At 40.9% G+C, this 23,357-nt stretch overlaps 1 protein-coding gene across 2 annotated transcripts in view; it reads right to left on the bottom strand.

Moving 5' to 3' along the window:
* The window catches only part of CPNE8 (copine 8), a 349,055-nt gene that overhangs the window by 195,791 nt on the left and 129,907 nt on the right, over positions 1 to 23,357 (bottom strand). The window contains exon 2 of one of the 2 annotated variants that reach the window (XM_077471338.1): positions 12,879 to 12,919. In XM_077471338.1, coding sequence (XP_077327464.1) covers positions 12,879 to 12,919 — 41 coding nt within the window. Of the gene's footprint in view, positions 1 to 12,878; positions 12,920 to 23,357 lie in introns of those variants that run through there. The other variant, XM_077471339.1, reaches the window with a different exon arrangement.

Here is a 23,357-nt window from a genome sequence, read left to right as displayed (position 1 = left end):
CAGTAATGGGGGGGCTGAGGACAGTAATGGGGGGGCTGAGGACAGTAATGGGGGGCTGAGGACAGTAATGTGAGGTAGAGGCTGAGGACAGTAATTTAATGGAGTGGATTTTGTTGAGAAGGGGAGTGATTGTGATGTGAAGGGGGGACTGAGGATGCTGAGGTAAGAACAGGATTGTGATATGAGGCTTGGTTCAGATCTGTGCATGTGTGTTTGTACACATGCAGGGCAGCCCATTCACTTTAATGGGGTGCCCTACCTGTGAGAAGCGCAGGGATTGAAGTCCCAACCCTTCTTTTTTAAATTGTGCCACACCAAGCTGCATGGTGCTGCAACACCATGTGGTTCGGGGTGCACATAAATGTGCCATAAGTGTCAATGTGTGGGGGTGCAATTAAGAATTGATGGCAGCATGCATTTCCTTGTGGGTCGAGAACGCATGCGATTTCACACGTTCCCAAGCCAGAGCTGTGAACCTAGCCTAAGAAGAGAGGGGGCCTGTAATGTGAAAGGTCTGAGTCATTGCACAAACATGAGATTCAGACCTTTGCTGAAAGTATATTTTACTGACTGGACCTCCATGAATTTCTAATCAATACCCCTGCTATAGAGGAATGTGTTTTGTTCATATTTCATGTCAGAGGTTTACAACCACTTTAAACAGATGCCCCTTACAGTCATGTCATTATTTTACATCTTCAAATTTAAATGTCACGGTCCTTTTGAAATGATGAAATTCAAAAACGACTTCAAAGTACACATATCCCCTAAAATTATTTTTCAGAATGCTAACAAACTAAACACAAATTAAGAAAAAGTGTAGGACAACATTTCCAAACTTGAGGCTTGGTTAGGGAATGAAAAAAGAAAGGTTAATAACTATCATACAAATAAAAACAATACATTAGCACAAATATAAAAAAAATGTATGCAATATACTGTACATTATACTGCTTCCTGTCACAAAACACAACAATGAAAATGTGTTTTTTAAGCAAACTAAAAATGAACAATTTACATTTCTGTTCAGTTTTCAGGTAAGCTTGCATTTCACAAGTACAGTATGCTTTAAATATTAGACCCATGGTTTTAATACCTGTAGCAATTGCAGTTAATTCACCCAACAAGTGCTGAGCTCTATTCTCTGATTTCAGTCTTTATTAATAGGAAGCATTACTGAGCTGCAGCTGCCAGTACGCAACATTGTGATCTTTGAACAAACTTAAAGAAAAGTGTCAGAGGATCATGTGTCATTCATAATGATGTCAATGTCTGCTAAAAACTAGGTCACTGTAGACATCAATAAGACTTAATAGACACAGCAAACTGAACTACCTTGTTTGAGATTTAACTTAGATGCCAACAATTCACAACCAATTAGAGGCTTACCCAATCCACCTCTGACCTACCAATATTTAATAATTATGCTTTTTTTTTTCTTTCTTACCACTAAATGGCAAATGTAAGAAGACCTTGTGTGCAACTCACCTGCTTCCCTGGTTCAAAAATAGATCCAAGAAATCTTGTATGATCTATTTTAACATGGGGAAGCTTCACAAATATAACCCTTGATTGGGTTGTTCAACAAATAGGTTATTCACTATGATATTCACTTTGTGGTAACTTGAAAAGGGTAGAGTAAGTAAACTACACATGTACAGTACCCAAGCTAAGTGTTGTAGCACTAGTAGTGCAAAAGAACACGTTGCCAGTCTATTCTAGGCAAATCATTTAAAAGATAAATCCTCTTGGAGTAGCATGGTGCTACACAGTATAAGGGTTGGTACCTGCATGTTAGAGTCCCACATACTCATGGTCCCCAAGTCATTTGAATATCAGACCATGTGCCTGGTGTGCCAAATGGACACGTTTAAGTAGGAAGGGTGCGCTGCACATTTTGGTATAAAAAAAATAGCAGCTGTGAATACTGGTAGACTGGTGGATTAGACCCCCAACATTTGGATCATTAGAGCAATGCATAACTTAATCAGCAATAGTTAAGGTTCGCTTCATCTAAAATTAAAACCCGCTGCTATTTAAAAAACAAAATCAATCATGTTAACAATAAAAGGTTAGCTGTTGAAATATAGCAAGCATAATCTGTCTGAATGGCGTGGTAACAGCATTATGGTATTCAATAAATATATTGATCAACTAAGTAAAACATAGGCCAAAGCCAGTGTCACATTACAAAATGTGCTGTTCAATTCAATTCAATTCAAAGATTAGTCAGTCAGTTTACAAATTGGTTTGCTAATGCTAAATCATGTCTACTATATTAGAAGCAGGCTTTACTTTTAGTGGTAGCTGTCCCTTCTAATGTACCAATTACTTACCCACAATGAAGGCTGTCATATATTTGGATCGAGAAACTAGTGACTAGATGGTCCAAACATTGGTGCACCTTACAAAAACATGATTTTTGTACTCAACATTAAATTCTTCACTTTAAGTTCATTGAGGGACAAAATACTCTGAGACATTTGGGTTATACTGCTGCCTACAGGAGAATTTGGACACATGTAGAAACAACCAGAGCATCCTGGTATAAGCCTTCCCACCTCTGTGCCTCAGTTTTATAACAAGGTAGTGTGAGGAGCAAGATCATAATCACAGAGGGATGGGACAGGTGTGAAGCAAACGATTTTATGGGGAGTATAAAAATTCTGTTTTCTTTTTTGCTCAGTAAGGGACACAGGATTCAGAGACAGGTGGGATGTTTAAAATCAGCGTAACTGAACGGTGGGCCACAAAGCAAACAAAACACCAACAGGCGCAAATAAAAACAAACCAGGACAGCCCAAAGAGCTGCCTGAAGAACCTTACATCCAAAGCTGTCATCAGAAAAGACCTAAACATCTTGCTGTTAGAACTTATGCCGCGTACACATGATCAGAATTCTCGTTGGAAAAGCCTTGGATGGTTTTTCTGACTGAATTCTGCTCAAGCTTGTGTTGCCTAAATGCGGTCACACCAAATTCCGATTGTCAAGAATGCAGTGACGTACAACACTACGACGAGCCGCGAAAATAAAGTTCAATGCTTCTGAGCATGCGTCAAATTGTTTCCGAGCATGCGTTGGAATTTTGCGCATCAGAATTGCCACAGGCGATCGGAATTTCCATCGGAAAAATTTCGGCCAGCAAAAGTCCAATGGAGCCTACACATGGTCGCATTTTCCAATGAAAAGCTCTCATTGGTCTTTTGCTGGCTGAATTTCCGGTCATGTGTAGGCGGCATTAGAGAACATGTAAATAGAAGACCATGTGGCAGCCTTGCAAATCTGGAAAACAGTTGCTGATACCAAAAAGCCAGAGTGCACCTTGACAGGAAAGGGTGGAACCCTATCCTTAAGCGATAATAAACACAAAACCCAAAATGTAATGTATTGCAGCTTACCACTAGTTTTCTTTTTTGGGGCTTTTTTCCCTCTGTTTTCACTGATCTGGCCAGTAACACACCTCCTTTATTCAAGTCCCCCTATTCTGGATAAAAGAGCACAGAGGCACCTTTGGACAGTAGCATTGTCAGCCTGGGGGGCAGGGGGGGGGGGTGTTAGATGTGCTAGCAGTTTAAGATACAGTACCAAATTAAAGCCAAACTCCAGCTCACACTGCAGTTATACAAGCAGTTACAACAGTTTTTTTATTTTTTTGTGGGGGGGGCCAAGATGCATTGTGTGGTCAGTAGACACACACAGCCCAGCTTGAGAGCGAGCCTGCAGGTGCGCCCCCATGGGAAGCAGCTCCAAAAAAGAGTGAAAAAAGGTGGTGGGGATCCCAAGAGAGGATTGGGACCGCGCTGTGCAATACCACTGCAAAGAGTAGGTAAGCATTACATATTTATTATTAGAAAAAAAAATCAATTTTACAATCACTTTAACATCACCTTCTGCTTGTGTAATACCAGTAAAGGTTTTTTTACAAAACTAATTTATCAGTTTAGTCATGCCTTGCAAAGGTGATGGCAACAAGGAATAAAACTCTTTGAGTGAGCGTGGAAAGAAAAAAACATTCCTAATGGTTTAAAAGGTGTTTTCTGAATAGCAGAGAGAATCAAATTTAAATTTCATGGGGGCATATGTGGATGCACAGGGGGAGCCACACAAGAGACACCCTGTACAAAGGTCTTAATTAAAGAATGAGTGGCTAATGGTCTTTGAAACACAATCATATGTGCTGAGATCTGACCCCTAATAGTACTTAAGACCAAATGTTAATGCACACCTGATTGTAAAAATGGCAAGCTTCATCTCACTATTCCCAGCATTTTCTGCGATACTCTTTTTTTTTTTTTCTTCACATCAAGCAAAGTATGCCATCTTCCATATGGTAGATTGTCTGGGAAAAAGACTTCCTGCCTTTTAACATCATAGGGATCACAGAGTCAGAAAGACCCATCTACAGTCATGCCATGCTGTGAAGCAAACCAGTTCCTGAAACAGAAGATCAGTTTGATCTGCAAGAGTATCTGCCAGTTCAGGTCAGAGTACCACATCTGTCTGGGGCAGTCTGAAGCTATAATATCACCATAATGCCCTCCATGGTGACCCTCTGGAGAAGATGAGAAAAGAGGTTGAAAAACAGGTTGAGCTAATCTTACATAGCAACCAGAGCATCCAGTGTTTCTGCCAGAGGATCTCTGCACCTGCAGACAAACCTGTCCAGTTTGTTGAATTTGGATCCACATCTGGCATCATCCATTGTGGCACAGGTTCTGAAACAATTCTGGGCGTGGAGACCACTCCTGCTTCTGGCTGAGGTGGTCTGCTTCCCAATTGTCCATACCCGGGATGTAAATGGCTGAAACAAACCATGGCCAGGGCAGCCTCTTTTCTACCTCTTTTGCTGGGGCAAGACTTTTGGTTTCTCCATGTTAATTGACCTTTGCCACTTACTAGGTATTGTTCAACTGGATGCTGATAGGAAGAGACTCCAGTAAGGATGTCCAGATTTGTCGAGGCAGCCCTCTTCTTTATAAAGGCCACATCAAAATGAGTATTGGACCGCAAAACATTTGGGAAGTGTAAACTTCTGGAAATAGTGCATGCGATGGAAAAGTTTTGGTGGTCTTAGAACCTCTCGAGGACCCTAGACTAGTAACAGCAACAACATTAGTAGAAATTATAGGTTGCACCTCCATTTTTAAGTTGGCATGCCCCATGTCAAGAAGAGCCAAAATAGTCTCTCTAAGCCTGTGAGTTATGGCGGATGCCTGCCTCCTTAGGGACAACTGCATTCAGTAAGGATTTTTGAGATTCTTCATAGAAAAGAAAGAGCTTCTGCAATGGAAGGCTCAGGAGACTGCTAAGGCTTTAGACAGATTAGATAATGATTCTGCAAGGTAAGGTGTTGAGATATGTTTATGTCATCTCCAGTCAGAGTCACCAATTGCAATTTGGCCCATGAAATCCTGCGTAGCTGCAGTAAAATACTACCGAGTTAAACTCGAGAAGCAATAAGAGATAGCAATATAATCCAAATGTTTCCTAATCCTGGCCCCTCAAAAATGAAAAAGAAAATTGGTTAAATATAATAACACTGTGCAAAGTGAAATTCTGTGTAATAATGTATCAAAAATTCTTATAGCAATGTAGACTGGATTTACCAAAATAAGCCAATTCCTGACTACTTTGCTGCTATGAACATCTGAATATTACTGCTCTTCACACAGTCTTTTATCCACTGTAGGTAATTAAATAGTACACAAACTGTTATTTTACAGCCGAATACAAACACTGCACCACAAATACATATGTTTAAATAAGGAATACATACCTCCTATTTTTGACATTGATGATAGCTTTGTGATGTCCCCAAAAACTGTGGCCTTGATATTATCAAAAATAGTCGCCAACTGATCGACAGTTTATTTTGAGAAAAACCGGCGGAAAATACCATTGCTAACAAGCTAATGAATGAGGGGAACATTGCGAATCATAACAACGTTGCTCAAATTCATTGGCTCGTTGGCAATGCCATCAGCCATGTTTCAGTGGACCAAGAATGTGAAAGCAGATGATTCCCTTTAACGGTGAACTTTGATGTCATTTATGCGGTAAAGAACTCTGAACAATCACATTCCAAAAACAGAGGCACTACATATGCAGATCAAACAATTTAAAAGTGATTAACAGAAGAATGCTTGAAACTGTAGACTTTAAAGACTTTTGTCATGAATGAAGAGCACAGTCACATTGAAAATCTTAGTTAATTAACCGACTGTCCACTTAATTAACAAAGACTGTTGCAAAAATGCATTGTTGAACACTATGGCATGACAGATGACTTGAATGATATAACTTGGAGGAAGAACAATATCTGATGTTTATTTACTGCTCTTTTCAGAGATGTTATTTTTAAATCGGATAAATACAATAAAAGGCTTCCTAATTAATAGGTTATTAACTACAATTTCATGTTAGTCACTGAAAAACAGTGATCAGAAGAACAGCATCAGACAAAATATGTTTGCAGGCATGATTCCCAGTAGAATATCAAGTATACAAAATGACAAAATAATGACTAATTTTCCTTTTATTTATTTAAGTAAACTAATAAATGAAATATCACTGGAAACAGAGTGGGCCTAAAATGAAGCCTCACTTATGTTCAGGAAGGTTCTAGAAGCTGTAAGGCTTGAATGTACAAAAGCAATACTTATTATAATGACAAGTATAAATTGTAGATGCTTTAAAAAAACAGAAAACGCAACAATTCATCTAATACAAATTAACAATTTAAACAAAGTTAATGGACAAACAATCTTCTTTATCATTATTACATACTTATCAGCTACACACCAGATCTTTAATATATGGATTAATTTTCTAAAAATGGAGAGTGCAAAATCGGGCGCAGCTGTGCATGGTAGCCAATCATCTTCTAAAGCTGGAAGCTTATTGGTTTCTATACAGAGCTGCACCCGATTTTGAACTCTCCAGTTTTATTAAAGTAACCCCCAGGGTTTTTACAGACTGATTATGAAAAGTTTAAATCGAAGACCCCAATATGTGATTTACACCTATCTAGATCTAAAGATTTCTCTCATAACATTAATCACTCTCTTGTTTTCAATCCAAAACCCTCACTGATGAAGGCAGTATATACGCAAGGAAATGTGCAGTGAGATTATTAAAACCTCTGCTTTATGGTTTAAAACAATGCACAGAACAAGTACTGTAGTATCTAAATTCCAAAAGTGAAATAGCTGCAGTAGCAACTTTTACTAACAAAGTCAGTTGTCTGAAATAATCTAGACTTAGCCCTTGTACACACGGTCGGAAATTCAGACGGAAAATGTCCGATCGGACCGTGTTGTCGGATAATCCGACCGTGTGTGGGCTTCATCTGACTTTTTCTGTCGGAATGTCCGACCAACAAAGTTTGAGAGCTGGATATAAAAATTTTCCGACAACATGATCCGATCGGACTTTGTCCGATGGTTTGTAGAGAATTCTGATCGGACAAAGTGAAACGCATGCTCAGATCAAATTCCTAGACCAAAGCTATTGGCTACTAGCCTGAACGTAGTCCCGTCGTAACTAAATAACGTCATCGCATTCCGAACAATTGGATTTTCCAACAACTTTGTCCGACCGTGTGTATGCAACACCAGTTTCGGACAAAATCCGATGGATTTTGTTGTCGGAATATCTGACCGTGTGTACAAGGGCTAAAACCATAATCACTAAAATATTTCCAAAAAATGAAAATGAAATTGCAAGGTACAGGGCATTTTTTTTTTCTATAGTTAAATAAGGCCCAACTAATAAACATGTAAAGTCAGAAAAACTGACATCTTGAGATTGTATTTTCTATTGATACCATCACTTGCGCTCAAGCAATTGACTGGCAAACATAACAATGATACATTTCACCATTACTTAAGTTTGTCTTCCTCTAAACCAGGGATCTCCAAACTATGGCCCTCCAACTACATGTCCTATGAGCCATTGTAAAACTCTGACATTCACAGACATGACTAGGCATGATGGGAATTGCAGTTCCTGAACAAATGGAGGGCCATAGTTTGGAGACCCCTGCTCTAAACCCATCCTTAAAGTGATCCTAATCATTTTTTTTTTGTTTCAAAATAACAAACCTGTTATACTTACCTGCACTCTGTATTGGTTTTGCACAGAGCAGTCCAGATCACCCCCTGGGAATAATGACCACATGGGCACCATCCCCCACATCCATGCGCCCGGCCCCTTTCAGGATTCCTATGGTGGGGGCGGGAGGGGTGGTACTTTTTGAAGCACCTGATTAGAGCCAGAGGGCTTGGGGCACAGAGAGTGTACCCTGATCCCACCCAATTGTGTGATGATAGCGAATAAATTTTCGCTATATTCACACTAACCTTCCTTCCCACCAATCAGGAGGCAGGGCATCAGATGTGTTTCTTGATTGGCAAAAGCGCCAGGCCACCCTATTGGATGCCTGCCACTTAGGAAGAGGAGTGGATGACTTGGAGACACATGCTGGAGCAGAGGTTGCCATCGCTCTGGTGCACTGAGTGGCTACCTGGCGGTAAGTGCCACAATGCCAGAGCAGCATGCTGGGGGGTTGGGAGTGCTGCCAGAGCCGCAAGCCCTGTGAGTGGGGGGGGGTGGTGGGCACAGAGGCTGCATATGATGGGCACACATGGCTGCATATCATGGGCACAAGTGGCTGCATATCATGGGCACAAGTGGCTGCATATCATGGGCACAAGTGGCTGCATATCATGGGCACAAGTAGCTGCATTTGATGGGCACAAGTGGCTGCATTTGAAGGGCACAAGTGGCTGCATTTGAAGGGCACAAGTGGCTGCATTTGAAGGGCACAAGTGGCTGCATATGATGGGCACAGTGGCTGCATATGATGGGGGGGTTTCAGTACTTTTCAGTTTGTTTGCGCTCCCCCCCCCAAAAAATTTTGAGCACCAGCCGCCACAATGGCTGTATATGATGGGCACAATGGGAAATACAACATCTGACACAGCTGATTGTTGGTGAAACGTAGTGCTAATATGAGTGTTAGTGAAATGCTCTGATTACAATTTGAAAATACAGAATGTGGCAGGGTTGATTGTACAGATTATATATGCAATAAGGGAGATTTTAGGGCTCTACGAACAATATTTAAATTTTTATGAAGCATTAATGCTTTCTGATGGATAAATATTACTTTTAACAGTAAGACCAATGGTTCGGCGAATTTGGTACCAGAAAAGTCCCACTAGTTAATGTTATTTCTTGTTGTGGAAAGTTAAGCAGCTCATGGTTAGGGTTATGGTTTTCCCCCTGCAGCTCTGTCTCCATTGCCCTCACTGTAATGAATTAAATAAAATAAATAAATAAAACTGGTTGCTGAGTGCCTGGGGGAGAAAGAATATGCTAGCAAAGCAGAGAAATTGCAGATGTGACTGGCCTCTGCCGTACCCAGCGCAACCTTTGTACAAATACTAGTGGTACATCAAAATTAAAAATTTTGTGCGGACTCCGAAAATTTAGGATGCACTTAATCGAAACCGAAATTGACTTTTTTTTAAAAAAAATATATATTTTATTTTAAAATAATGGTATTAATTTTGACTTTTTAATTAATATCATGAATTTAAATAAACATGAATTTATTGTTGGCTATCATTGACCCCTTCTGAAGCAGTGTTAAAAATCTTGCATTTTTGGTGTATATTTGTCAAACTGCACCAAAAAACGCACCTCCCCATTGAAATGCATTGAAAACGCAGTGAGAACGCATCAAAAAAGCACCCGTGTTGTGTTTTCAATGCATTTTTTGAGTCACATTACCTATGAAAAACACACCACAAGCAAAGTAAAATCACCTCAGCACTGCATCTCTCTTATCCTCTCTCCAGTCTCTATTGGCAGGCTGCTGTGCTCTCTGGTGTCTCCTCTCAGCTCTAGCAGATCACTTCTGTCTGCTCCCCAGACTAGAGAGCTTATTTGATTCACTTAGGGTGCTGCTGCATCTGATATTTCTCAAGCAATTATTTCTCTACTGCAATTATGGACATTTTTTAGTTGTTTCCCATTGGGCTTTGGACTGCTTTAAAAGAAATACGCCAATGTCTACAATTGTTTTTACATAAATTTGTGCAGCACTGTTTGTCTTTTAATAAATATGAAGCTTAAATATAAAAAAAAAATCTACTTGATTATGTAGGAGAGGTTTCAATATGGACACCCAATAGCCAATGTGGTCCTCGCATTTAAGAGTGTCCACATCAGCCATGGACCTGATGTAGTCAGGAGTCAGTGGTTCAAGTGCTGCATGTGAGTGCTGCCTGCAGGGAGGCCTGGCCGCTATGGTTATACAAAAAAGCTCCAAAACATGGATCCCTAATCCCTAAAGCAGCAGGACTGAAGGCATGTTGGTCATCAGATTGGATCCTGCCACCATCAGGAAATGATGAAAGGGGTTCTCAAAGTGCTGCATTTTGGGCTCACTTTGTGATGTCGGCATCAGATGAACCAATTTACCCTTGTATCAAGTATCTAATAGGGTGGTCACCCAACAGTGGTGCTCCATTTTGATGATCAAAACCCTGTGCTACTTGTGCAGGCATTTTGAACATTAAAGACCTCATCTGTCACAGATTTCCTTCAACAGAGAGCCCAAAATCCCCCAATCTCACTCCAAGCACACACAACTGCCATGGTTTGAGAGAGGTGAACTATCTCCCATAAGCCTGCCCCATTTCCTCCCCCTCACCATCAGCACTCCAACCCTCTTTCTAATTGTATATCTCCTCTTCCTCAGATAGTATGCCTGAAAACAGTCATCTTCTTTTTGCTTCTGCTTCTAGTACCTAGTCTACCAGGCCTCGGAGTGTGTGTTCCACTGGCGTATCATTATCCTAGCCTCATCACAGTATGTGGGAGTGTCATTAATGAGGCATTTGGCCAGTAGCTGATGTTGCCGCTGCATTTCTGCAATGATTTGACCGCCTAAAGGCCACAGACCCTTCAGGCCTGATTTAGAATCTCCTGGAACCCTCTGATACTTCTCTAGGAACCACAGCACCACCAGGTTGAAGACACGTGGCAGACAGCAATAATGCAAATGCACTGTGGAGCTTGGGGGACTCATGGTTTTGAAGTAGTCAGAAGATGAAGACCAGTAAGGAGAGATTGCTACAAGTGACTGCTCTGTCACCATCTGAAAAGATATATGATGGTACCAACCAGCTCCAGTAGCATGCCCTATCCTGCACCCTTCCCAGTGCACCATGAAAGATATGTGTTCCTGCCCATACTCAATGAACCACACATCCATGTTTATGTGTACCCTGCCACTGACATCGCTGTCCATCAATAAAGACATACATTTTACATGGTCGTGGAATGCAGGAGTTGCCTTCTGTGTAAAAATATTGGTGGTTGGTCACCTGCCACTGAGGTGTAGCACAGGCCATAAATTCAGGAAAGGGGTCAGATGAACAAGCTAGAACAAGCTAGAATGGGAGCAGCTGCAAAATTCGGGGTAAAATAATGGAGGTGTAGCACAGGCCATGATACCAGGAAAAGAGTGAATTTAACAAACTAGAATGGAAGCAGATGCAAAATCAGCAGTTTTTTCAAGCTTGCATTAGGACGCTGGACATGAGGTTGATCTGGGGACATGTAATCACCTGCCTTGGAAAGGATGATGGAGACAGTAGGGTGGATGTAGGAGAATTATTCAGAAGTTCAAGCCTTCGCTTGACTCTCCTTGTCATAGCCTCATTTATGACCCTCTTCCCCACCTGATGTGGCATATCCCTAAGCCTCTGACATGCTTTTTGAAACCTCCCTCCCTGTCGCTAGAAACCACAGATGTTGCAGTGGAGGCAGCAGGAAAACAACGTGAAGGAGAGGTAGATGCAGAAAATGAGAACAAAGAAGAGAAGTGTTTTGCTTTCAACCTGTCTCATGGAGGTGTTTCTTCTACCAAGTTCTGTGATGAAATGCCATGTATTTTTCCTTATGCGTATGGTACTCAAATTGCTGGTACTTTTACCACAGCTGATACACTGCAGACCACAATAGTGCTGTCGGCAGCAGATACATTTACAGAAGTTCCACATTGAAGAGCTCTTTCTATTTACTGCCTATTCAAGTGATAAGATGTTGTCCTCGTGCTAGACAATTTCTTCAAAACCCCTATCTGAAGTATATATTTTGATTTTTCACTTCACTTCAGCCCTGTTATCACTTGATTTAAAAAAATCAGGTGTTGTAGCCAAAACTAGCTAAAAGCCATTTCATGTTAACATGAATGAGATTTGTATGCTACAGCTGTATTGAAGCCAAGCTAAGTATAAAAGTTAAGCAAATCAATTACATTAATAAGTAATATGTAATGTCCCAATATGCTGTTGCTGATACTATATGTGAAAATCACACTATTCCATGACACCACATACAGCTTAAAGGCATCACCCAAGAATGTAGTTTAGAGGATTTATGTTTATTTTGTGAAACCCCCTGCAAATAAAAATGAAGCTTACAGAAACCACAAAGTGAACCGTAATCTTGAAGTTAACTTGTGATCGATTGACCTCTGAAGTAGTGAAGTAAAACTTTAAAAAGAGAAATCACATGTAATAAACACCTAATAATGTTGTGTACCAAAATAGCATAATTGTACCGTGAAAATTACAGTGAAAATTTTGCCTGAGGCTAGCAGCAACTGTTTAAATATATTTGTGTTCATGGGCTACAAAAACGTAAAGTGAAAAAATTGTGTATTTCTACTATCCTATTAAAATGTACTGCATCCGGATTCTCCTGCTATTAGCAATATTAATGTAAGTGTAAAAAAAATGTAATGCATTAAATACCTACGATTATACAGTATGGGTGTATTTGATAAAAGAAGCTTACTTACATGGATCAGATTTGGAAAATGTGTCTCTGTCCAAAAGGTTCCTGTATGGAAAGAAAAGATTTAATTCTATTAATCAGAATTGTATTAGAGAACTGAACAGTATTGCAAGAATTACAGACATATAAGGTCACTTATTTTACTTACTTCACTAAAGTATAATGTATGCAGTATTTGTTTTACTTTTTTTTTTTTTTTTTTTTTTTTTTACAAATTGTTTTTATTTTCTGATTCACCAATTGCATACGATTTTACTCTTCCCCAGTTCTAACAAAAGCTAGTAGCATTCCACCCTATGATGAAAACCACATCCACCAGTTTCAACAGAAAAATAAAAATAAAATTACTAAGTACAGCAGGAAGTCCTCATTCGTGATGTTTTACTGCAATAGGTAATCCAGCCCCAAAATGACTTCTCCCTCTAATCTGTTTCAACATTTCTGTTTTTTTTTTTTTTTGCACCAATCATGCCTATTTGGTATGTAAAAGATTATTTATAAGACATATTGAACAGCTTTTTTGCTCCTTAAAGTACACCCTTCATGAGAAAATGATGTAGGCAACTACTGTCCATCTCTCTTTTTTAAAAGGGTTAACTGCCTGGTTGTCCTGCCTATATATTACATATATACACCTGAAAAATTACCTGCTTGAACTACCGTGAAATGGTGGAATGTGAAGCAGGCTCTCCCTTACTGGGACCTTCATGAATGATGGAAATCTAGTCAGTCTGTCTGAAGGAAGATGTAGCTGAGAGGTAGACACACACCGTTGTAACCACATCCAAGCAATAAAGGGGTTTCTCTTTAGGATGAACCAGAGCATGACAAAAAGATGGAAGATTAATGCCCTGTTTAAGGAGGAAGGCAGAGACCACCTTAGAAATAAAGAAGGCCCATAAAAGATAAGTTTTTTTTTTTCATACAAAACAAAGCCGACAACTTAGCCTTGCCTCATGTCAATGAGGCAATTACCTTGTGAGTTAGAAAAAATAATGGAATAGAACTGATGGCTTCTAAAGGTGGTCTTTAAAAGGCCAAAAGAACCATGCTGAGATCTCACTGAGTCACTGGACACTGTATAAGAGAATTACAGTATTTGAGCAACACCTTGTACAAAGGTCTTCACTAGGAAAAGAGAAGTGGTAAAGCAAAGGAATTATAACAAACTTGTGGTGTTGTGTGACCATAGAAAAACACAGGGGAAGCAGATAAGCTGGAAATATAGGTACAGGCAAGTATGTACCTTTGATGTCTACACAGGCCAGATAGTGTCCTGGATTGATGGAGGTAATGACTGACCTGTTGGATTCCATGTGACATTTTTTGCACTTGAATATTTTGAGGTACAGGATGGATCAGATGCCCCTTCTGGCTTTGGGAATGGTGTACAGCTTGGGTTAAAATCCCTGAAACCTTTCCCCTTAACGAACAACTGCAATTACTCCTTGACCCAGGAGTTCTGCCAAGGCAGCATGGATATCTGTTAATCTGTTTGTCATTTCAGACAGACTGGTAGATTTGACAATGTGAAGGGGAGAGGAGGCAGAGAAAGTGAAACTCTAAATACAAGCTTCTGACACACCAGCTTTTGCCCATTACAGGCATTACAAATGATCTCAGTCCAGGTGTTTGCAAAAGTTAATTGATGCCTCCCTCCCCCCCTTTGGAAAGTTGGGGTGTCCCGCTTATTGTGAGGAGGACTTGCAGACTTGGAGGACTTTTGGGCCCATGATTTTTGCCTTAGAAGCCTGCTGAAAATTCAATGATCGGTAGGGATGCTAAGGAATGTCAGACACAGACTCTGGAGGAGAGGACTTCCAAGTACACTTATGGCCTTTTGTGAGTCAGTTATCAAGGCAGTGATTATGGTCAATAAGTTCTAGGGACAATGACCAAAACTGTCAACGTCAGGTCCTCTCCTGTAATGTCTGGGCCAAAGCTTACTTAAATTGGTCTGTTGCAAAATGGAAACCCTTCAAGGAACCAAAATGTGTCATTCTTTTTGTTAACTATGGATGCCAGATTCTCCGGACTAAAAAGGAAAGAGAACTTCAAGCATGTTATCAATGCTCAGTTCAAAAGCCTGCATCTCTGATGGTAAGAGGGTGCATTAGTGTGTATGAAATGGGCACATCTGAAAAGGTTCCATCAATGCTGAAAGATATATTCAGGTTTATGAGCGGCATACTGTATGCTCCCATCTGGACAATTTTAGGGACAGCCTTGCATATTTAAACAGGACAATGCTTAACCTAATACTGCATCTATGACAACAGCATGGCTTCATAATAGAAGAGTCTGGGTGATGAACTGGCCTACCTGCAGTCCAGACCTTTCACCAATTGAAAATATTTGGCGCATCTTGAAAACAAAAAATACAACAATGACAACCTAGAACTGTTAAGCAGTTATAATCCTATATCAGGCAAGAATGGAATAACATTCATCTGCCAACACTCAAGCAACTGGTTTCCTCAGTTCCCAGAAACTTACATAGTGTTGTTAAAAGTGGAGGGGATGCAATACTCGGAATGGTCAGGGGTGGGTAGTGGGGTCCCAAAGGGTTCTGTGCTGAGACCAATCCTATTTAATTTATTCATTAACGACCAGGAGGATGGGGTAAACAGTTCAATCTCTGTATTTATGTATGATACTAAGCTAAGCAGGACAATAACTTCTCTGCAGGATGTGGAAACCTTGCAAGAAGATCTGAACAAATTAATGGGGTGGGCAACTACATGAAAAATGAAGTTTAATGTAGTAAAATTGAAAATGATGCATTTTGGTGTCAAAAATATGAAGGCAATCTATACACTAGGGGGAGAACCTCTGGGGGAATCTAGAATGGAAAAGGAACTGGGGGTCCTAGTAGAGTATAGATCCAGCAATGGCATACAATGCCAAGCTGCTGCTAGCAAAGCAAACAGAATATTGGTGTGCATTCAAAAAAGGATTAACTCCAGGGATAAAGCTATAATTCTCCCACTCTACAAGAATCTGGTCCAGCTGCACCTAGAGTATGCTGTCCAGTTCTGGGCACCAGTCCTCAGGAAGGATGTACTGATAATATAGCAAGTAAAAAGAAGGGCAACAAAGCTAATAAAGGGACTGGAGGATATTAGAAATGAAGAAAAGTTGCGAACAATGAACTCGTTCGCTCTGAAGAAGAGAGGCTTGAGAGGGAATACGATTTCAATTCACAAATATCGTAATGGTGACCCCACAAGAGGAATAAAACTTTTTTGTGGAAAGGAAGTTTAACAAGACACGTGGCCACTCATTAAATTTAGAGGAAAATAGGTTTAACCATAAACTACATAGAGGGTTCTTTACTGTAAGAGCAGCCAGGATGTGGAATTCCCTACAGGCGGTGGTCTCAGTGGGGGCATCGATAGTTCTTAAAATTGTACAATTTCTCAGTTTAACCACTTGCTTACTGGGCACTTTCACCCTCTTCCTGCCCAGGTAAATTTTCAGTTGTCGCACTTTGAATGACAATTGCACGGTCATGCAACACTGTATCCAAAAAAAAAATGTATAATTTTTTTGAGACAGACAGAGCTTTCTTTTGGTTTTATTTAATCACCTCTGGGTTTTTTTTTGTTTTTTTTTGCTGAATGCAAATGACTGAAAATTTGGAAAAGAAATTTTTTTTTCTTACTTTATGTCATAAAATTCTGTAAATAAGTAAATTTTCTCCTTCACTAATGTGCACTGATGAAGCTGCACTGATATGTGACATTGATGGGCACTGTTGGGGCTGAACTGTTAATCAAGGCACTCATGAGTGCCCCGATTATCAGTGTAGATGTCCCCTATGTGGATTTCAGCTTACTGGCTCTCCTCTCACATGCTGTAAGTGTGAGGAGAAGATTGCCAATAACCAGTAAATCCTGCTTACACTGTGATAAGCTGTGATTGGACACAGCTCATCACATGGTAAAGAGCCACTATGATTGGCTCCGTACCCGACCTGTAATCAGCTGTGTCCAAAGCACAAAAAACACAGATCCCTGCTGATGCACACCACAGGGGAGAACATCAGCATACGCCCTCCTGGAAATGTGCGACCACGCTGTAGTCGTTGTTCAGCTACAGCACAGTCAGGAAGAGATTAAACACATTATACGTTTTCTATTTTCTATTGTGAATAAAATGTGTTTATGAGATTTACAAATCATTGCATTCTATTTTTAGGTCGATTTTGCACAGCGTCCCAACTTTTTTTAAATAAGGGTTTTAAGTACTGGAGAATGCAACAAGTAGAACCAATGAACATGTCACAGACAATCTTTGCGTTTAAAGCAGGTATACTCCCAGGGAACAGGATCACACTAGAGGCTGCATCATGGCCCTGGACTTGTAAACTGTCTCCCACCAGTATACTAGGTGTCTCTTGAGCAGAGCCCAGCTCCCAAGGGTACAAGCTAGCTCCATAATCCTCATTCCAGCAGGGTCAGGGTATGGCCTCCAAGGTGGTGCTGAAGATAAGTCAATCTGCATAGCTGGATAAGGAGTCCCTGCTCAGTAGCATAAATAAGAATCTTGGCTGAAGAGAAAATTGTCTTGATATAAGTAAAAACACCTAAAAAATGTTGATATACTTTTCTCCAAAAAGAAGAGACACTCATTCTCCTAGCAAATGATTAAGGGAACAAAGAGTTGTTGGGCCAATGGGTTTTTTCTTTGCAAGTGTCCAGCATTATAATATTCTTGATTCTACTGATACTGTGTACTTGATGAACGAATAAGAAAATTAAAGCAAGTTTCTGTTCTTGGATCTCTTATTTTCAATCTACACCTCTTCCCTGAGTCAGCCTCTCACGGCTTTCAATATAATTTCTACGCTGATGACACACAAATCTATCTCTCCACCCCTCAACTCAGTCCACCAGTCTGCTCATGGATCACTAACTTACTAACAGACATATCTGTATGGATATCACACCACTTCCTCAAACTCAACTTGTCCAAAACCCGAGCTTATAATAATTCCTCCCCCACGTGTCCCTTCCCCTGACTTCTCTGTCAAGAGCAGTGGCACAACCATCCACCCATCCCCACGTCAGCATACTAGGTGTTATCCTGGACTCTGAACACTCCTTTCGGCCCCACATCCAATCACTTTCCAAAGCTTGCCATCTCAACCTCTGCAACATCTCTAAACTACGTTCCTTTCTAACCAATGAAACCACAAAGCTCCTGATTCACGCCCTGGTTATCTCTCGCCTTGACCACTACAACTCCCTCCTCATTGGCTTATCTTTAAATAGACTATGCCCCCTTTAGTCCATCATGAATGCTGCTGCCAGACTCATCCACCTTATAAACCGCTCAGTGTCTGCTACCCCTCTCTACCAATCCCTCCATTGGCTGCCACTCGCCCAATGAATTAAATTCAAAATACTAACAATTAGTTACAAAGACATCCACCACTCTGTCCCCAGCTACATCACTAGCCTCGTCTCAAAATACCAACCCAATCACCCTCTTCGTTCCTCCCAAGACCTCCTGCTCTCTAGCTCCCTCATCACCTCCTCCCATATCTGCCTCCAGGATTTCTCCCGAGCCTCACCCATCCTCTAGAATTCGCTACCCCAATCTATCAGACTGTCTCCACATTTATCCACTTTTAGGCGATCCCTGAAAACCTTCCTCTTCAGAGAAGCCTATCCTGACTCCATCTAACAACTGCACTATTTTCTTCATTAGCTCATCCTCCACAGCTATTACCCTTTTGTATAATTTGTATTGTAATTGTACTGTCTGCCCTAATGTTGTAAAGCACTGCGTAAACTGTCGCGCTATATAAATCCTGTATAATAATAATAATAATAATAATAATAATAGTGGTTGTAAAGGCTGAAGGTTTTTTACCTAAATGCATTCTCTACATCAAGGTAAAAATGCAATTTAACAGTCAGAAACAGATGGCAATGGTTATAGTAAAAACAGAAATGTGTAACAGAAAGGGTTAATTGTTAGAATAGTGATGTCAAATATTGATTCCCCCAGCTATGCATTCTGTATTATACATGTAAGGGCGAAGCTGCGTGATGAAGTTATCAGTGCCCTATTCCGGGGAGGCTTCTAGACAGTTACTTTAATAACCCAATACAAATATTATGGCTACCAGCGCCATATATTACCAGCTAAGCCCAGCTATGGGACATAACAGATGGGTGATGTAAAACAGGATATTCACATTATCTGACTAAACCAGCCCACGACTGGGTACGGATTAGGGAAGATGGAACAAGGGGAAGGAGGAGGAATGGGGTTTAGGAGACAGGACTCCCGAAGGGAGGGGAGGGGGTGTGGTGTGGAAGGTAGGAGGAAAGGGTAGTTGGGTAAAGGGGTGAAGAGGAGCCTTAAGGATCAGTCAGGCTGTGCAGCCTCCCGGAGGTATGCTTCAGTGTAAATGTAGTGTTGCCATGGTCATCATGTCTCCCAAAAGGCCTCCTCCCTGCCGTACAAGGTGGCAGCGGGATTCTCCATGTTTCTTAGCTCATTCACCTTGGCAAACCACAGGGATTTTGTCTGTGTAATCTCCGATCTCCAACACAGGGGGATAGATGCCTTAGCAGCGTTTAATAGCTGGATGGTAAGGGAGGCTTTGTATATCTTGATGGGTCACTTTGAGAGGTGCAGCAAGCAAGTCCTGGGGTCCCCTTCAAGAGTAACATTGGTCAGGTTCTTGATCGTGTGTGCCACCCCAAGCCAAAAGGGCCTGATTTTAGTGCATTCCCAGAAGATGTGAAGCATCGTTCCATCCTGTACACCACATCGCCAGCATAGACTGGGGACTTGCGCAGAGAAGCAGTGCAGAGTAGTAGGCACTCTATATCATCTGGTCATGATCTTGTAGAAAGTCTCTTGGACTCTGGTAGCTATGGATGACTTCTGGGCAAAGTGTAGGATCTTGTCTTTCTGCGAGTCAGTAAATTGGACTCCCAAATCCACTTCCCACATAGAGAGGAAGGGAGGATAAACCCTTCTGCTGGTAGAATCAAGGAGGAGTAGATTAGAGATAAGGAGTGGTAGACCAGTTCCCAGCGGTGGCAGATTTGTTATAGTTCTGTGAGCTGTCGTGATATGACCGGGGTCCGGGTGCACGGTACAAAAAGTTGCGCAGTTGAAGACTGCTCCACAAGTCCAGCGGTGGGTCTTTAGCGGACACCCGTTTCTACTGTGAGTTGCCCCAGAAAGTTGTGAAGGCGGAGCCGCCTACCCACAGTCAGACGCCTAAAAATAGGATTCAGACGGCCGGGTGGGAAGTCCGGGTTACCCAAAATTGGCACCAGAGGAGAGGGTATCGGGGACACTGAGGAGTGCCGGAAGGCATTTCTGGTCCCCTTTAATGTGCTGCCTAGTGTGGGATGGTCCCTATGAATTAGGCTTGGTATATATAAGAGTATCCTATTAGCCAGTATCTTGCTGAATGATTTCAGGCCGGTGTTCAAGAGAGCTATCGGACGATAGCTTCCGCACCTCAATGGGTCTTTCCCCTCCTTCGGGATAAGGGATATGTAGGCATCTTCAGATGAATGGGCTGCAAAATCAGACCACACGGGAACCTGCAAGAATAGCTTAGGAACTTGGACCACGTTTCTCTGTAATACAGGTGTGTATGGGCCCTTAATATTGATATTGTTGAGGAGATGCAGCTGGATGGGAATAATATAGTTGGAGAGCATGGAAACGATTATGACTTATACATCTATACCATCCTATCATCCTTTCTCAGCCTTTTTAGATTTTCTGCCCAAGAGAGAAAATCTTACATTTTCCTCACCAAACCCACTAACACTTTAAAACATTTTTAGCTATGGGATTCTGAATACCACGTAGTACTACTTGTGCTAATGGATGTCATGCTTCTTAAACATTTTTCTTTAAAATGTTATTCACTGTCAGCAGCTCACCTTCCCTTCTGGCTCCTCAGAGCGTTTAAAGGCTGAAGAAAAATATCAAATGCTGATCTTCAGTTAAAAATGTTTATGCTGACATGCAAGGGGATGCTGGCACATGTATGCATATCTGGCAAGTCAGATGTTATCTGCATATTTTTTCTGGGTAAATTACTCACAGCATAGAAGACAGAAGGCAGTATGACAGATAGGTAACTAGCAGTTGCAGGATTATAAGTCAGCAACAGCATACATCACATTAACTTGCTTGAGTTGTCAAATGCTTATGTATATTTTGGAAGTGAAGCCCTATAGAGTTCAATGGACCATACCGACAAAGCCAAAGAGTTCCATTCTGCTTGGTTTTGTGACAGCCTGAAGCAGGCAGGGCACAGATGGATATTTGGCAGGATATCAGAATTGCTCTAAACTTCCATTCTCTTGAATCTTTAAAGGGAATACATTAATATATACACATATGAACACACACACACTCATATACCCTTCTTTAAAACAATGGATGCACTTTACTGTCGCTCCTTCTCACAATGCAAGTCTGAATCACCATACTCATTAAAAACAAAGCACTTCCTGTGTGGCTCTTATCCCAACAGTTGTTAAGCAGGAAAATATAGCATTGGGCCCCTAAGACCCCTTTCACAGTGAGGGCGTTTTGCAGGCGCTACAGCGTTAAAAATAGCGCCTGCAAAACGCCCTAAATCAGCTGCCCCATGCACTCCAGTGTGAAAGCCAGAGGGCTCCAGCTGCATTTTGCAGGTGGATTTAACCCCTTTTCAGCCACTAGTGGGGGGTTAAAAATATCGCCGCTTTACTGCTGACGGCCTAGGTGTCTCAATGTGAAAGGGCTCTAAAAGCTACTTCTTGTTATTGAAGTACAAATCTCTTTATATAATAAAATATAATATAAAATGTAAAAATATGCTTGTAAAACTGTCTAAACTCAAACACTAGCATGTAAAATACTAGCCCAAAATGTGATATAACGTAACCTCTTATTGCCATCCTTATTTACAGTGCCTTGCAAAAGTATTCACCCCATTGGCATTTTTCGTATTTTGTTGCCTCACAATCTGGAATTAACATGGATTGTTTGAAGATTTGCATAATTTAATTTACAGAACATGCCCACAAATTTGAAGATTTTTTTTATCTATTGTGAAGCAAACAACAAATATGACAAAATAACAGAAAAGTCAACGTGCATAACTATTCACCCCCCTAATGTCAATACTTTGTAGAGTCACCTTTTGCGGCCATCACAGCTCCAAGTCGCTTTGGACATGTCTCTCTGAGCGTTCCACATCTTACCATTGGGATTTTTGCCCATTCCTCCTTGCAAAAGTGCTCCAGCTCCTTTAAGTTGGATGGTTTGTGCTTGTGAATAGCAATCTTAAGTCTGACCACAGATTTTCTATTGAATTGAGGTCTGGGCTTTGACTAGGCCATTCCAACACATTTAAATGTCTCCCCTTAAGCCACTCAAGTGTTGCTTTAGCAGTGTTTGGCATTATTGTCCTGCTGGAAGATGAACCACCGTCCTAGCCTCAAATCACACACAGTGGTACAGATTTTGCTCAAGAATGTCCCTGTATTTAGCACCATCCATCTTACCCTCTGACCAGTTTCCCAGTCCCGACTGCTGAAAAACATCCCCACAGCAATGGTGTTCTTTGAGTGATGTGATGTGTTGGGTTTGCACCAGACATAGCGTTTTCTTTGACGGCCAAAACGTTAAATTTTAGTCTCATCAGACGAGAGCACCTTCCTCCATACATTTTGGGAGTCTCCCACATGCCTTTTCGCAAACTCAAAACATGCAATTTTGTTATTTGCTGAAAGGAATTGTTTTATTCTGCCCACTCTGCCATTAAGCCCAACTCTATGGCGTGTACGGCTTATTGTTGTCCTATGTATAGATACTCCAGTCTCTGCTGTGGAACTCTGCACAGACTCTGCAGTAAAAAGCCAATGGGGGTGAATACTTTTGCAAGGCACTGTGTGTATATAATATATATATATATATATATATATATATATATATATATATATATATATATATATATATATATATATATATATATATATATATATACACACATACACACACACGTGTGTGTTAGCAAGCTGGTGGGCTATAACACAGAGCTGCAACATTTATGTTTACAGCCACCATCCCTTCTTTACCCAGAGCTCTCAGCACAGTGACCATGCTGTCACAAGTAGTTTGCAGTTACGTTTCACAATTGGGAGCTAGTGGGGTGTGCTCCTGATCACAAGAGCACTGTAAAAGTCAATTACAGTGATTGGAAGCCCATGTAACGTCTCTGCCATTACAAACTTAAAAAGCTGGCTTCTGCCGGCCATATATGGTAAAATACACTTCTCAATATTCTTTAAAAGAAAACTTTACTTTTGCTAAGGAATAAAAACAAACCCTGCAATAGAACTACATATCAAGGTTCCTAGTAAACTTTTTGAGGTTTCATACAATTTTCTACACTGAAGAAACTGCAGTATACCGTTTGGCATTTTTTTCTCAATCTCAATGC

This window comes from Lithobates pipiens, unplaced genomic scaffold (assembly GCF_037356315.1).
Source record: "Lithobates pipiens isolate NorthernLeopardFrog02 unplaced genomic scaffold, aLitPip1_a1.2 Scaffold_8, whole genome shotgun sequence".
NCBI lineage: Eukaryota > Metazoa > Chordata > Amphibia > Anura > Ranidae > Lithobates > Lithobates pipiens.
Note: the sequence above shows the minus strand (reverse complement) of the source record. Positions and strands in the feature narration are given on the sequence as shown.